Below are 12,344 nucleotides of genomic sequence, written 5' to 3'. Positions count from 1 at the left end.
ATCATATGTGGTGGACGTGCCCAGAAGCTAAAAATTATTGGAATAAAATAAAGGGTTGGTTAGAAGAAACGACCCAACAACATATTGACTTAAAACCGGAGCTGTTCTTATTGGGTATCCTCCCAGAGAGAAAAAAATTAGAATTCCCTCTCGCTTAGCTTAAAGCATTTATATCTTCCTAATTTTTTTCCCCTTGTTTTGCAAAGATTTTGCAAAGAAAGAAACCCCCAAAGTTTCACAAAAGGGCAGAGAAGAAGACAATTGAACAAGGACAATCATGGTCTTCTGCCCAGAGTAGTGTCGACAGAACCAGCTAAGCAGAGATGCCCCAGCTCTTGCCAGTGGCATGGCTCTGCCGCCACAGGATTAAGTGTGGAGCAGCTGCCTGATAATTGCACACTTAAACTTGACGCCCAGCTGTGATGTGCTAAATGCAGGGTCCCTGTCTTCTAAGTAAGGGCAGGGTAGGAGGGCTCTTGGAGCCAGCTTTAATTAAACCATCACTGATCACCGGGATGCATCGAGGAGAAAGGAAGGCAGTGTAGAGAATTCGAGAGGTTCAGATCAGGTTTTTGGTAGATCCTTGCTTAACAGAAGAGAGAGAGAGAGAGAGAGAGAGGGAGGGAGAGAGGCTTAAGAGAGCCAATTTGGTCTGGTGGTAAAAGTCCTGGCCTAGAAACCAGGAGAGATTGTGAGTTCTAGTCCTGCCTTAGGCAGGAAAGCTAGCTGGGTGACTTTGGGCCAGTCCCTTCCTCTCAGCATGTTTTTGTGGGGAGAAGAGGAAGGAGTATTAGATATGTTTGCCGCCTTGAGTTTCTTATAAAATAATACAGGTGGGATAAAAAGATAGATAGATAGATAGATAGATAGATAGATAGATAGATAGATAGATAGATAGATAGATAGATACAATAGATAGGTAGGTAGGATAGGTAGAGAGAGGAAGAGAGAGAGAGATGGATGATAGATACGATAGGTAGGTAGGATAGGGAGAGAGAGAGAGAGAGATTGAGAGATTGATTCATTTATACATACATGTATACATGCCGGTTGCTAAGTGCCTGAATTTTGATCACATCTGCAGGGATGCTGTGATGGTCATAAGTGGAAGGACTGATTGTGTCTTTTTTAGTACCGCTATTGCTTTGCCATTGTGCGCCATGAAGGGTATGTGTGTGTGTGTGTGTGTGTGTGTGACATGTGTGCGCGCCCATACCCATAATTCTATGCACCCTGCCCCCGCGCATGTATGCACGACACCACCACCCCGGTTCCTGGCATGTGATGGCCCATTAGGCCCATTTTTCTCTCTCACCTGGCTCCAGAGCCTCACTATGAGTCTGGGGAGGGCAAAAACTGCCTTTTTCACACACACACACCCCGAGGCCCTCCGGAGGCCAGAAATGGCCCGTTTACCAACTTCCGGTTGGACAGGAAGTGACCTTTTTTGCTGTCCCCAGCCTCCAGAGACCAGAAGCCATAGGTTCGCCATCCGTGAATAGCTGTAAGCCGATAACTACCTATATTGTGCGGGGAGGGGCTTGCAAGGAACCATATTCTTAACCGATCAGCACCCAAAATGCTTTGAATGAGCCCTTTTGGGGTTCATCTCTCCCCCACTACATACACATTGGTGAATCTTTCTTGTGGGTCTCTCCTTTCAGGATCATGCGTGAGCAGCCCACGGTGGTCCTGGGTGTAGCTCACATGGTTGTGAAGCGCATGTCGTCCTTTGTGAGGCAAATTGACTTCGCCCTGGATTGGATGGAGGTAGAAGCCGGGCGCGCCGTTTACAGGTAAAGAGCTCAGGAATCACCCAAGGACAAAAGAAGGGATAGTCCTCGACTTAACGACCGCAATAGCGGCTGGCAAATCGACACGTTGGTTTGAAGCGCTGCTCGGCAGCTCCCGAACCCGATTGCTGAAGTCGTTGAGCGACGCGCTATGGTCCTTAAGGGAGACACGGCAGGGCCTCTATCCTGCCGTCAACTTTGCTTGTTGGAAGGTTGCCAAATGGCAATCATGTGCGTGCGGGGATGCGGAAACGGTCGTAAGCCCGAGGACCGGCCGAAAGTCACATTGGCGGTTCGCGTCTCACCAGGCTCAAGGTCGACCCGGCCTTCCGCCCTTTCTGAGGTCGCTAAAATGAGGACCCAGATTGTTGGAGGCAATTTGTTGACTCTACAAACCGCTTAGAGAGGGCTGTAAAAGCACTGTGAAGCGGTGTATAAAAAAACCTCATCAGAGGGGGTTTTTTTTGTTTTTTTTTTACTTTTAAAAGCATTTTTTCTTAGGCCGAAAAAATGCTTTTAAAAATAAAATAAATAAAAAAACCTTTGATGATTGTGCGGCTCAGCTGGGATCATCAGAGGAGCCTTTTAAAAGCGTTTTTTTCACAACCTCTTTGGCTGAAGAGGTTGTAGAAAAAATTCTTTGAAAAGTTAAAAAAAAAAAAAGTTGGCCACGCCCACCCAGTCACATTACCCGTCACCGCCACCAAGCCACGCCCACAGAACCGGTAGTAACAAATATTACGTCCTGCTCTCTCACCCCGTTCTCCTTTCTAGGCAGGGCGATCATTCGGACTGCACCTACATTGTCCTGAACGGACGTCTCCGCTCGGTCATCAGGCTGGACGACGGGAAGAAACACTTGACCGGAGAATACGGCCGGGGCGATCTGATTGGCGTGGTAAGGAGAGGAGGGGGAGGGCTGACAGCTCAGCCTTGGGCTTTTGAGCAGAAATCGCATGACCGTCAAAAGAATCGGAAGGGACTTTGAAGGTCGTCTAGCCTAGCTCCCTGCTGGAGCAGTATTTATTTATTTATTTATTTATTTTATCACATTTATATACCGCCCTATCTCCCTAGGGACTCAGGGCGGTTCACAGGCAAGTAAAAAAGTACATATAAATACAAACTAAAATACAATTAAAAAACTTATTCTACATAGCCAAATTATTAAAAAGCAGTATAAATAATAAAACCCATTAAAAACCAGTATAAATTTAAAATCTAATCCAGTCCTGCGCAGATGAATAAGTGTGTTTTAAGCTCGCGACGGAAGGTTCGGAGGTCCGGAAGTTGACGAAGTCCTGGGGGGAGTTCGTTCCAGAGGGTGGGAGCCCCCACAGAGAAGGCCCTTCCCCTGGGTGTCGCCAGACGGCATTGCTTAGCTGACGGCACCCTGAGGAGTCCCTCTCTGTGAGAGCGCACGGGTCGGTGAGAGGTATTCGGTAGCAGTAGGCGGTCACGTAGACCCTTATGCAGGGGTGGGATTGAAAAATTTAACAACTGGTTCGCTGCCCGGTTGCTGGCCATGGGGGCGTGGCCTACTTGACCACCTGCACCACACCGGGGGGCGGGTGCGCCCATCTGAGGTTTTCCTTGAGCCTCCAGGAGGGCGAAAACAGCCTCCCCATTTCCCGACTTCTGGTAGGTCCATTTTTCATCCTCCCAGAGCCTCTGCGCTTACCTTACATCCAAAATGGGCCACATGGAGACTCCTGGGAGGGGTGGAATGGGGTGGGGTAGGTGGGGTCAGCCAGTCCTTGTAACTACTGGTTCAGCGAACTGGATTAAAATTAACATCCGGTTTGCCCGAATCGGTCCGAACCGGCTGATTCCTTAAAGAGTTGAAAGGGACCTCAGAGGTCTGCTGAAGCAGGAATAACCCTTACAGAATCACCGAATCTCAGAATTGGAAGGGACCTCGAAGGTCATCCAGTCGTGTTGAAGGGGACACGGGCCAGGGATGGTTGGATGGTTGCATGTCATCCAACATGTAATAAAAAGAAGGACTAGGGGAGACATGATAGCAGTCTTCCAATATCTCAGGGGTTGCCACAAAGAAGAGGGAGTCGGGCTGTTCTCCAAAGCACCTGAGGGTAGAACAAGAAGCAATGGGTGGAAACTGATCAAGGAAAGAAGCAACTTAGAACTAAGGAGAAATTTCCTGACAGTTAGAACAATTAATAAGTGGAACGACTTGCCTGCAGAAGTTGTGAATGCTCCAACACTGGAAATTTTTAAGAAAATGTTGGATAACCATCTGACTGAGATGGTGTAGGGTTTCCTGCCTGGGCAGGGGGTTGGACTAGAAGGCCTCCAAGGTCCCTTCCAACTCTGTTGTTATGTTATGTTATGTCGGATAAACCAAAAAAACTCCAGCTTGGGACCAGTTCAGCCCATCGCCTGCATACAAGGAGCTGTTTGCGTTATCTCTAGGACTAAACGGAAGGGTGTTTCGTGTATGTGTGTGTGTGTGTGTCTTTTACACGCTGCCCTTGGCTTATGACCGCAGCGGAGCTCAAAGCTTCTGTTGCTAAGCGAGACATTTCTGAATTGAGTTTCGCCCCGTTTTACAACCTTGCTTGCCGCCGCGAAGTCGCTGCACTTGTGAAGTCATTGCCTCCGTTGTTAAGCTTCCCCTTGGACTTTGCTTGTCCGAAGGTCTCAAAAGTGGATCATGTGACCCCGGGACACTGCAACCGTCGTAGGTACATGCCAGTTGCCAAGCGTCCGAATTCCGACCACTTGACCACGGGGATGCTACAATGGTCATAAGTGTGGAAAACGGTCGCAAGCGACTTTTTCTCCAGTTCCGTTGCGACCCCGAACGATCCCTAAAGGAACGGTTGCCAGTCAAGGATTGGCTGGGTGTCTCTTTTGGGGGTTCCAATAGTTCCTGAGTTGACCAAAATGTAAATGTCTTTGGTTTTAATTGGGGTTTTTTAGATTCTTAATTATTTTAAATTCGGCCACATTGTATAATAAGTTTTTTAATTGTATTTTAACTGTATATTGCTTTTTTTTTATTCTGGCTGTACACCGCCCTGAGTCCTTCGGGAGAAGGGCGGTTTATAAATCTAATAAATAATAATAATAATAAAAATAATAATAAAAACACCGAGGTACAAAGAGAAATGAAAGTAAGGGAGGAAAAGAGAGGGATAAGCTAAGAGCGAAAAAACCATTGATTTCCAACTCCTTTTGGGGCAGCAGAATGAGGTACTAATGTGTACACAGGTAGTTACAACGGTCTTACAACAGTTCGCTTAGTGACCGTTCCAAGTTACAACGGCATTCCAAAAAGAGACCGTTTTTCACACTTTACGACCAATGCAGCATCCCCGTCTTGTATCGTTTACACTCGGATGCTTGGCAAGCGACTCACATTTATGACGGTATGGCCATCTCCCGGGGTCACCTGATCCCCCTTTTTGTGACCTACTGACAAGCCAAAGTCAGATTTATTTTATTTATTTTATTTTATTTTATTTGATTAGATTTTTTATACCGCCCTTCTCCCGAAGGACTCAGGGCGGTGTACAGCCAAAAATTTAAAAAAAACCCCACAATATTCACGTTTAAAACAGAAACTTAAAACCGAGCGTATTACAAAAATGGCTGAAATTTAAAAATTTAAAACCCTAAAATAATAACCCCAATTAAAGTTTAATAAAACCTTTAAGCCAGTCCCGCTTGAATAAATAGGTGCGTTTTCAGCTCACGGCGAAAAGTCCGAAGATTAGGAATTCACTTAACAGCCAGGTGACTAATTTAACGGCCGCAGTGATTCGCTTAACAAACGCGGCGAGGAGAGTCGGAAAGTGGGGCAAAACTCAACTTGGCGAGTTCCTCACTTAGCAACATAAGCCCTGGGCTCAATGGTGGTCGTAAGTTGAGGATTACCTGTCTCTCTTGAGGTTCCCCTCCGCGCTGCTTCTTTTGAAGTGCTGCAGTACCGCTTTTTGCCACCTGCCGTGGTGGCGCTGTGGCACAGCAGAAGCCACATCAGCCATATCTCTTATCTCGGATGGTCGCCAGTTCATGGGACTCGCTTGGGCTCATTGGTGGTCGTCAGTCAAGTTACGACCACCACTGAGCCCCGAATTTCTGTTGCTAAGTGAGGCATCTGTTAAATGGGTTATGCCCCATTTTACGACTTTCACTGCCGTTGGCAAATTAGTATGCCAGCTGTTCACCAAACTTGGTTTCGCCACGGACTTTGCTTGTCAGGAGGTGGCAAAAGGGGATCATGGCACCCCTGGACATCGCGACCGTCGTAAATACGGGTCAGTATTTACACCAAGCCTCTGGATTTGGATAACATGACCACGGGAGCGGGGGACACGGAATTCTGCAACAGTCGTAAGAGTGAAAAACGCTCCTAAGTCGCTTTTTCCAGGACCGCTGTAACTTCAGTCACTGTTGTGGTCCGCTGGCAACCTCCAGAGCTGGCAGCTGAGTCAGACAGTGAGGAGGCTGGGGAGGACAGTGGGTCAGTCCTGGAGTCTAGGGAAGGCCTGGATGAGGGCTCTGCATCGGAGGCAGAGAGGGGGCCAGGGCCATCTGGGAGCGATGCATGGACTCTGGAGCCTCCAGAGGCAGACAGCAGAGAGGCAGAGGAACAGAAGGAGCCTGTTCCTAATGCATGCATGCGAAGAGCTATTAGAAGGCAGCTAAAGCAAAAAGGACAACTCAGGAGTAAGGCCAGGAGATGATTGGTCCCTCCCATAAGGCTTAAAAGAGCAGCAACGGCTCTTGGGCTCTTTGTAGGAAAGCAACGTTGCTCCAATTGTTTCTCGTCGGGGTCTCTTGCTTCTGAACTTCGTGGGATTCTTGCCAAGAAAAGCCTTTGGCAGGGTGGCAAAGAAGACAAAGGTTTGTGATAAGGCCGAAGGACTTTTTCTGAAGGACTTTGTTTTGGACTTAATTTGGACTAAGCAGAGAATGAAGTAATTCTCAGCTGTTCTGATAAACGATGTTTGTTTAGGACTGATTGTGTCTGGCAATAACTACTTGGGCCTAGGTCACAACAGTCACTAAACAAACTGTTGTTAACTCCAAGGGCCAATTATATGGTCTGCGAAATACAGAGTCACATGTGTGAGTCACGGGCCGCTTCTCTTTAAGCCAAACTCCGCAGCCAAACGATGCGAACTTCCGTAATTGCCAGGCAGCCCCGGCGCTGGTGATATATCACCCCGCATCTGAAATTAAATTAGCAAGAGCTGCTCGAAGCCAGCTGGTGAGGCAGCAAATTCCATTATACGCTCCAGGAGAGTGGGATAAAATAAGCCGGTTCTAAACTTTCTAGTTAATTCGGCTCATAAATATTAGCGAGAAAGGGGGCAAGGAGCAAACCGCTTGCGTTTCTCTTGGCTGGGCACTTAAAGGATTTCTTGTCTCTCGGAGCCGCTGGCTTTCCTCCGGCAGAGAGGAAAGATCGGGGCTCCAGCCACAAAGCCGACGGTTAAAGCGGTCTTTGCAAATGCGACACGGGGAGCCCTTAATGGACAATCCACCGCTGAGCCCAAAAGTTTCCGTTGCCAAGTGAGAAATTTTTGTGAATTTTTGCGACTCTTCTTGCTCAATTGTTAATTAATAACTCTAAAAAAACTCCAGGCGGGCAGACATTATCTAACACCCCTTCCTCTTCCTTTTTCCCCCCAAAACAACAGCTCTGTGAGGTAGGTTGGGCTGAAAGAAAGAGAGACTGGCCCAAGGTCACCCAGGCAGCTCTTATGCCTAAAGTGGGACTAGAATTCACCATCACCTAGGGATTGGCAGAAAGTCACCCAGCCGGTTTTCATGCCTAAGGTGGGACTAGAATTCACCATCACCTAGGGATTGGCCGAAAGTCACCCAAGCAGCTTTCATGCCTAAGGTGGAACTAGAATTCACCATCACCTAGGGATTGGCAGAAAGTCACCCAGGCAGCCTTCATGCCTAAAGTGGGACTAGAATTCACCATCACCTAGGGATTGGCAGAAAGTCACCCAGCCGGTTTTCATACCTAAGGTGGGACTAGAATTCACCATCACCTAGGGATTGGCTGAAAGTCACCCAGCCAGCTTTCACACCTAAGGTGAGACTAGCACTCACCATCTCCTGGTGATTGGCCCAAAGTCTGCCAGCTGGCCTTCCTGGATAAGGCAGGACTTGAACTCACAGTCTCCTGCTTTTCTAGCTTGGTGCTTAACCACTAGACCAAAGTGGTTCTCTTATGGTTGCAAATTATGGTTTATTAAAAGCCCTGTAAGCCGACATTGTGAAGCAGTGAGTCACATTGGGCTCTATAGAGGCTCTTTACAACCCTGGGTTTCAAATACCGGTAGCATCAGCTAAAAAAAATAAAAAATAATCAAGGTTAAACTTAAGCCGTAGGTGTTGATTTTGAGCCATCGCCTCTCAACCGCTCTTACAACAGTCCGTTTTGGAGATTTGTGGAAGCTTATTTTTATTGTTATTATTGAAACGCAAAGCGCCTCAGCTATTCTAAAGGGTTTATTTTATTTTATTTTATTTTATTGAAAGATTGATGGTAATTGATGTCCACGAACAGCCTGTTGCACCAGAAGGACTCTGGGGAATATAATCTCCGCTTAAAAGGATTTTCTTTTCATTTGCTTTGAACAGTAACCCAAAAAAACAAAAACAAAAAAACCCAGAGCTGTCAATAACAATCGATCTCGGCTAATTAAAATGTGCTCCTGCTTTGCTTAATCAACTTGCCCTTCCCTCAAACGCACATCTGCGTGTGTAAGTGTTTTAAGTGCCTTGCCTCTTGAGACCGAACAAGGATTCTTATCTCGACCAGGAAAAAAAAAAAAAAATTAATGACGCGATTAATCCCTCAGTTTTGTCCGGGGACGCAAGAGGCAATTTTCCATGGAGGGCTTGATTAAAACGCTGGATTGAAATACGAAGGAGATTCCCTACCTCAGATAGAGAGGCGATTAACTTACATTTTAAAGGGAGGTGGCTTTGATGCAATCAATCTTCTGGGAATGTCCCTCGTTTGGGATCTTTTTTGGAGGTTTTTCCGCAAAAGTACGCGCTTGGCAACTGGGCTTCTGAACCCGCGAACTATTCCTTCGAAAATAAAGGGGCCTTCGGAGATTTCACAGGATGAAGAATCGTAGGGCTGGAAAGATGGGACCTTGGAGATCTTCTAATCCAACCTCTGCTCAAGGCGGTAGACCTTATATACCATCCCAGTCTACGCTGGGTATCCTGCTACTCGGCGGCTGTCAAAACTCGTCAGATTTGGTACTCCGAGGTTTTACGTGAAACTAGAACTAAGACTAAGGTGTGAGTTTAAATGGACTCCAGAGGATGGTAGAGGACAAGAAGGCTTGGAGGAATGTTGTCCATGGGGTCGCGATGGGTCGGACATGATTTCGCAACTAACAACAACAAAGAACTGAGCTTGTCGATCGAAAGGTCAGCAGTTCGGCGGTTCGAATCCCTAGTGCTGCCGTGTAACGGGGTGAGCTCCCGTGACTTGTCCAAGCTTCTGCCAACTTAGCAGTTTGAAAGCATGTAAAAAAGACAAGTAGAAAAAAAAGGGACCACCTTTGGTGGGTTCCGGTTGTTGTGACCCAGGCCCAAGTAGGTAGTAGGAAACTCAGTCAGTGTAAAAACGAACAAACTTTATTAGAACAGCTGAGAATTAAATCATTCTCAGCGTAGTCCAATTAAATTAAAGCAAATTCCTCCCAACACAATTCCTCGGTCCTATCACCAACCTTGGTCCAATTAGGCAAACTGCCAAAGGCCTTTCTTGGCAAAAGTTCAGAATACACCGATACAAATGCAACAAGACAAAGCTATCAACGTTGTTTTCCGATAAAGAGCCCAAACACCGTTGCTGGTCTTTTAAGCCTTATGGGAGGGGCCAATCATCTCTTGGCCCTACTCCCGAGTTGTCCTCTTTGTTTTAGCTGCTCTTGCCTTCTGGCAACTCTTCGCATGCGTGCATTAGGAACAGGCTCCTCCTGTTCCTCTGCCTCACTACTGTCAGCCTCTGGAGGCTCTGGAGTCTGCATATCACTCCCTGATGGCCCTGGCCCCACCTCTGCCTCTGAAGGAGAGCCCTCATCCGGGCCTTCCCCAGCCTCCAGGACTGGCCCATGTTCTTCCTCAGCCTCATTGCCGTCTGACTCCGTTGTTAGCTCCGCAGGCTGCTGGCGGACCACAACACCGGTAACAACGTTCCGTGCGCCTTTGGCATTGAGTCATGCTAGCCACATGACCACGGTGACCTCTTCGGACAGCGCTGGCTCTTCAGCTTTGAAACGGAGATGAACACCGCCCCCTAGAGTCGGGAACAACTAGCACGTAAGTGCTTTTACCTTTTGAACCAGCCAGCGTCGGCTGCCTTACGACTCACTCCAGTATTCCTTATGGGGGCCAAAAAAGGACAGAAGAAAGCAACGCCATTCCTTTAGCCCCGTGGAGAAGTTCACCCCTTCTACCTGCACGTTGAGGTTCTCCTCCTCCTTTGATATGTCCCAGAGGAGACGAGCTCTTTTGGAGACACGCTTCAATGCCAGATGTCTCTCCTCCTTTCTGGCAGACTAAACCTGTCTATTCATCGAGCGAGCGAGAGCCCTCCGGATCTTTGCTCAACTCGAAGTGCCTTTTGGCGGCCTCGACGGTGCAGCACAATTGCTGGCTTTCTTTCAGTAGGAGTGAGATCCTTGGCAAGCAGGAGCGGCCCTAAGAGAGTTTTCGAAAGAGACACTCTGTTCTTGCAGAATCCTCTAGTCTTGCGTTCTCCTTCTTGGCTGTTCTTCTTTCTCCTTTCTCCAATCCCATCCCGAAGCATTCCTCCGACCCATTTCCAGAGACTTTGGATGAAGAGAGACCTGCTTGGCGACCGTTGTTGCAGTGTGTTCCCTCGACGTGAAAAGCAATCAGCTAAAAAAACAGATGCCTTTCTCCTTTTACGTCACTTGCTAAACTAAATAAATAAATAAGTAAATAACATCCAGTTTTGGTCATCACGATATATATTAAAAAAAAGTTGTCGAACTCTAGAAAGCGTGCAAAGAAGAGCAACAAAGACGGTTAGGGCACCGGAGGCTAAAATATCTAAAGTACAGTTGCAGGAATTGGGTGTGTCTAAGGAGAAGCAAACATCGAACTGCCCCCTTCTGGAGTGGGTACCTAAATTCTGGGCCACACTTGGAATACGGCGTCCAGTTTTGGTCGCCACGCTGTAAAAATGATGTGGAGGCTCTAGAAAGAGTGCCAAGAAGAGCAACAAAGAGGATTGAGGGGACTGGAGGCTTATACGAAGAACACCGGAATATGAACTTTTATCCTATGTCATCTGTCTCTTATATTATTGTATTTTCTTCCAGTTTCACTTCAGACTGCATCTTGTTCCGATTTCATTTTAAATCGTATTTTATTCCAATTTCATTTTCAATCGTGGTTTAATCCAATTCCATTTTAAACTGCTTTTATCAAATTTGAGTAGTGATTTCTTTCCGGAACTCTGCACTTTGATATGGGTCCAGGGAAGGACACTGCAAAATCTCCATTCCTCCCACTCCAGGAAAGGACACTGCAAAATCCCCATTCCTCCCACTCCAGGGGAAGGATACTGCAAAATCCCCATTCCCACCCCACTCCAGGGAAAGGAGACTGCAAAATCTCCATTCCCACCCCACTCCAGGGGAAGGACACTGCAAAATCCCTATTTCCTCCCCACTCCAGGGGAAGGAGACTGCAAAATCCCCATTCCCTCCCCACTCCAGGGGAAGGAGACTGCAAAATCCCCATTCCCACCCCACTCCAGGGGGAAGAATACTGCAAAATCTCCATTCCCTCCCCACTCTGGGGCCAGCCAGAGGTGGTATTTTCCAGTTCTCTGAACTGCTCATAATTTCCGCGATTGGTTCTCCGAACTGCTCAAAATTTCTGCTACCGGTTCTGTGGGTGTGGCGTGGCTTGGTGGGCGTGGCAGGGGAAGGAGACTGCAAAATCCCCATTCCCACCCCACTCCAGGGAAAGGACACTGCAAAATCCCCATTCCCACCCCACTCCAGGGGAAGGACACTGCAAAATCCCCATTCCCTCCCCACTCCAGGGAAAGGATACTGCAAAATCCCCATTCCCACCCCACTCCAGGGGAAGGACACTGCAAAATCCCCATTCCCACCCCACTCCAGGGGAAGGACACTGCAAAATCCCCATTCCCTCCCCACTCCAGGGGAAGGACACTGCAAAATCCCCATTCCCACCCCACTCCAGGGGAAGAATACTGCAAAATCTCCATTCCCTCCCCACTCTGGGGCCAGCCAGAGGTGGTATTTTCCAGTTCTCTGAACTGCTCATAATTTCCGCGATTGGTTCTCCGAACTGCTCAAAATTTCTGCTACCGGTTCTCCAGAACCTGCTGGATTTCATCCCTGACCCAAGGGCTAAATCAATAAAGATCTATTTTGAAAGAAGAAGCAGCGGAATATCCAGATTCTAACTTGGTTAGTGAATAATGACCGGGGCCTTCTCGGCAACGGGCCAACGGTTTCTGACGCAATTTTAACC

The 12,344-nt window shown here is 47.6% G+C and overlaps 1 protein-coding gene across 4 annotated transcripts in view; it reads left to right on the top strand.

Annotated features, from left to right (window-relative positions):
* Positions 1-12,344, top strand: part of PNPLA7 (patatin like phospholipase domain containing 7) — an 89,895-nt gene that overhangs the window by 28,679 nt on the left and 48,872 nt on the right. For all 4 annotated transcript variants that reach the window (XR_009152295.1, XM_058159282.1, XM_058159281.1 and 1 more), the window contains exons 17-18: positions 1,665-1,796; positions 2,568-2,691. Coding sequence is in view for 3 of the 4 variants with exons in the window: in XM_058159282.1 (XP_058015265.1) it covers positions 1,665-1,796; positions 2,568-2,691 (256 nt within the window). In the remaining variant the exon portion in view is untranslated. The remainder of the gene's footprint in view (positions 1-1,664; positions 1,797-2,567; positions 2,692-12,344) is intronic.

This window comes from Ahaetulla prasina, chromosome 16 (assembly GCF_028640845.1).
Source record: "Ahaetulla prasina isolate Xishuangbanna chromosome 16, ASM2864084v1, whole genome shotgun sequence".
Classification (NCBI taxonomy): domain Eukaryota; kingdom Metazoa; phylum Chordata; class Lepidosauria; order Squamata; family Colubridae; genus Ahaetulla; species Ahaetulla prasina.
This window is presented reverse-complemented; position numbering and strand designations above follow the sequence as displayed.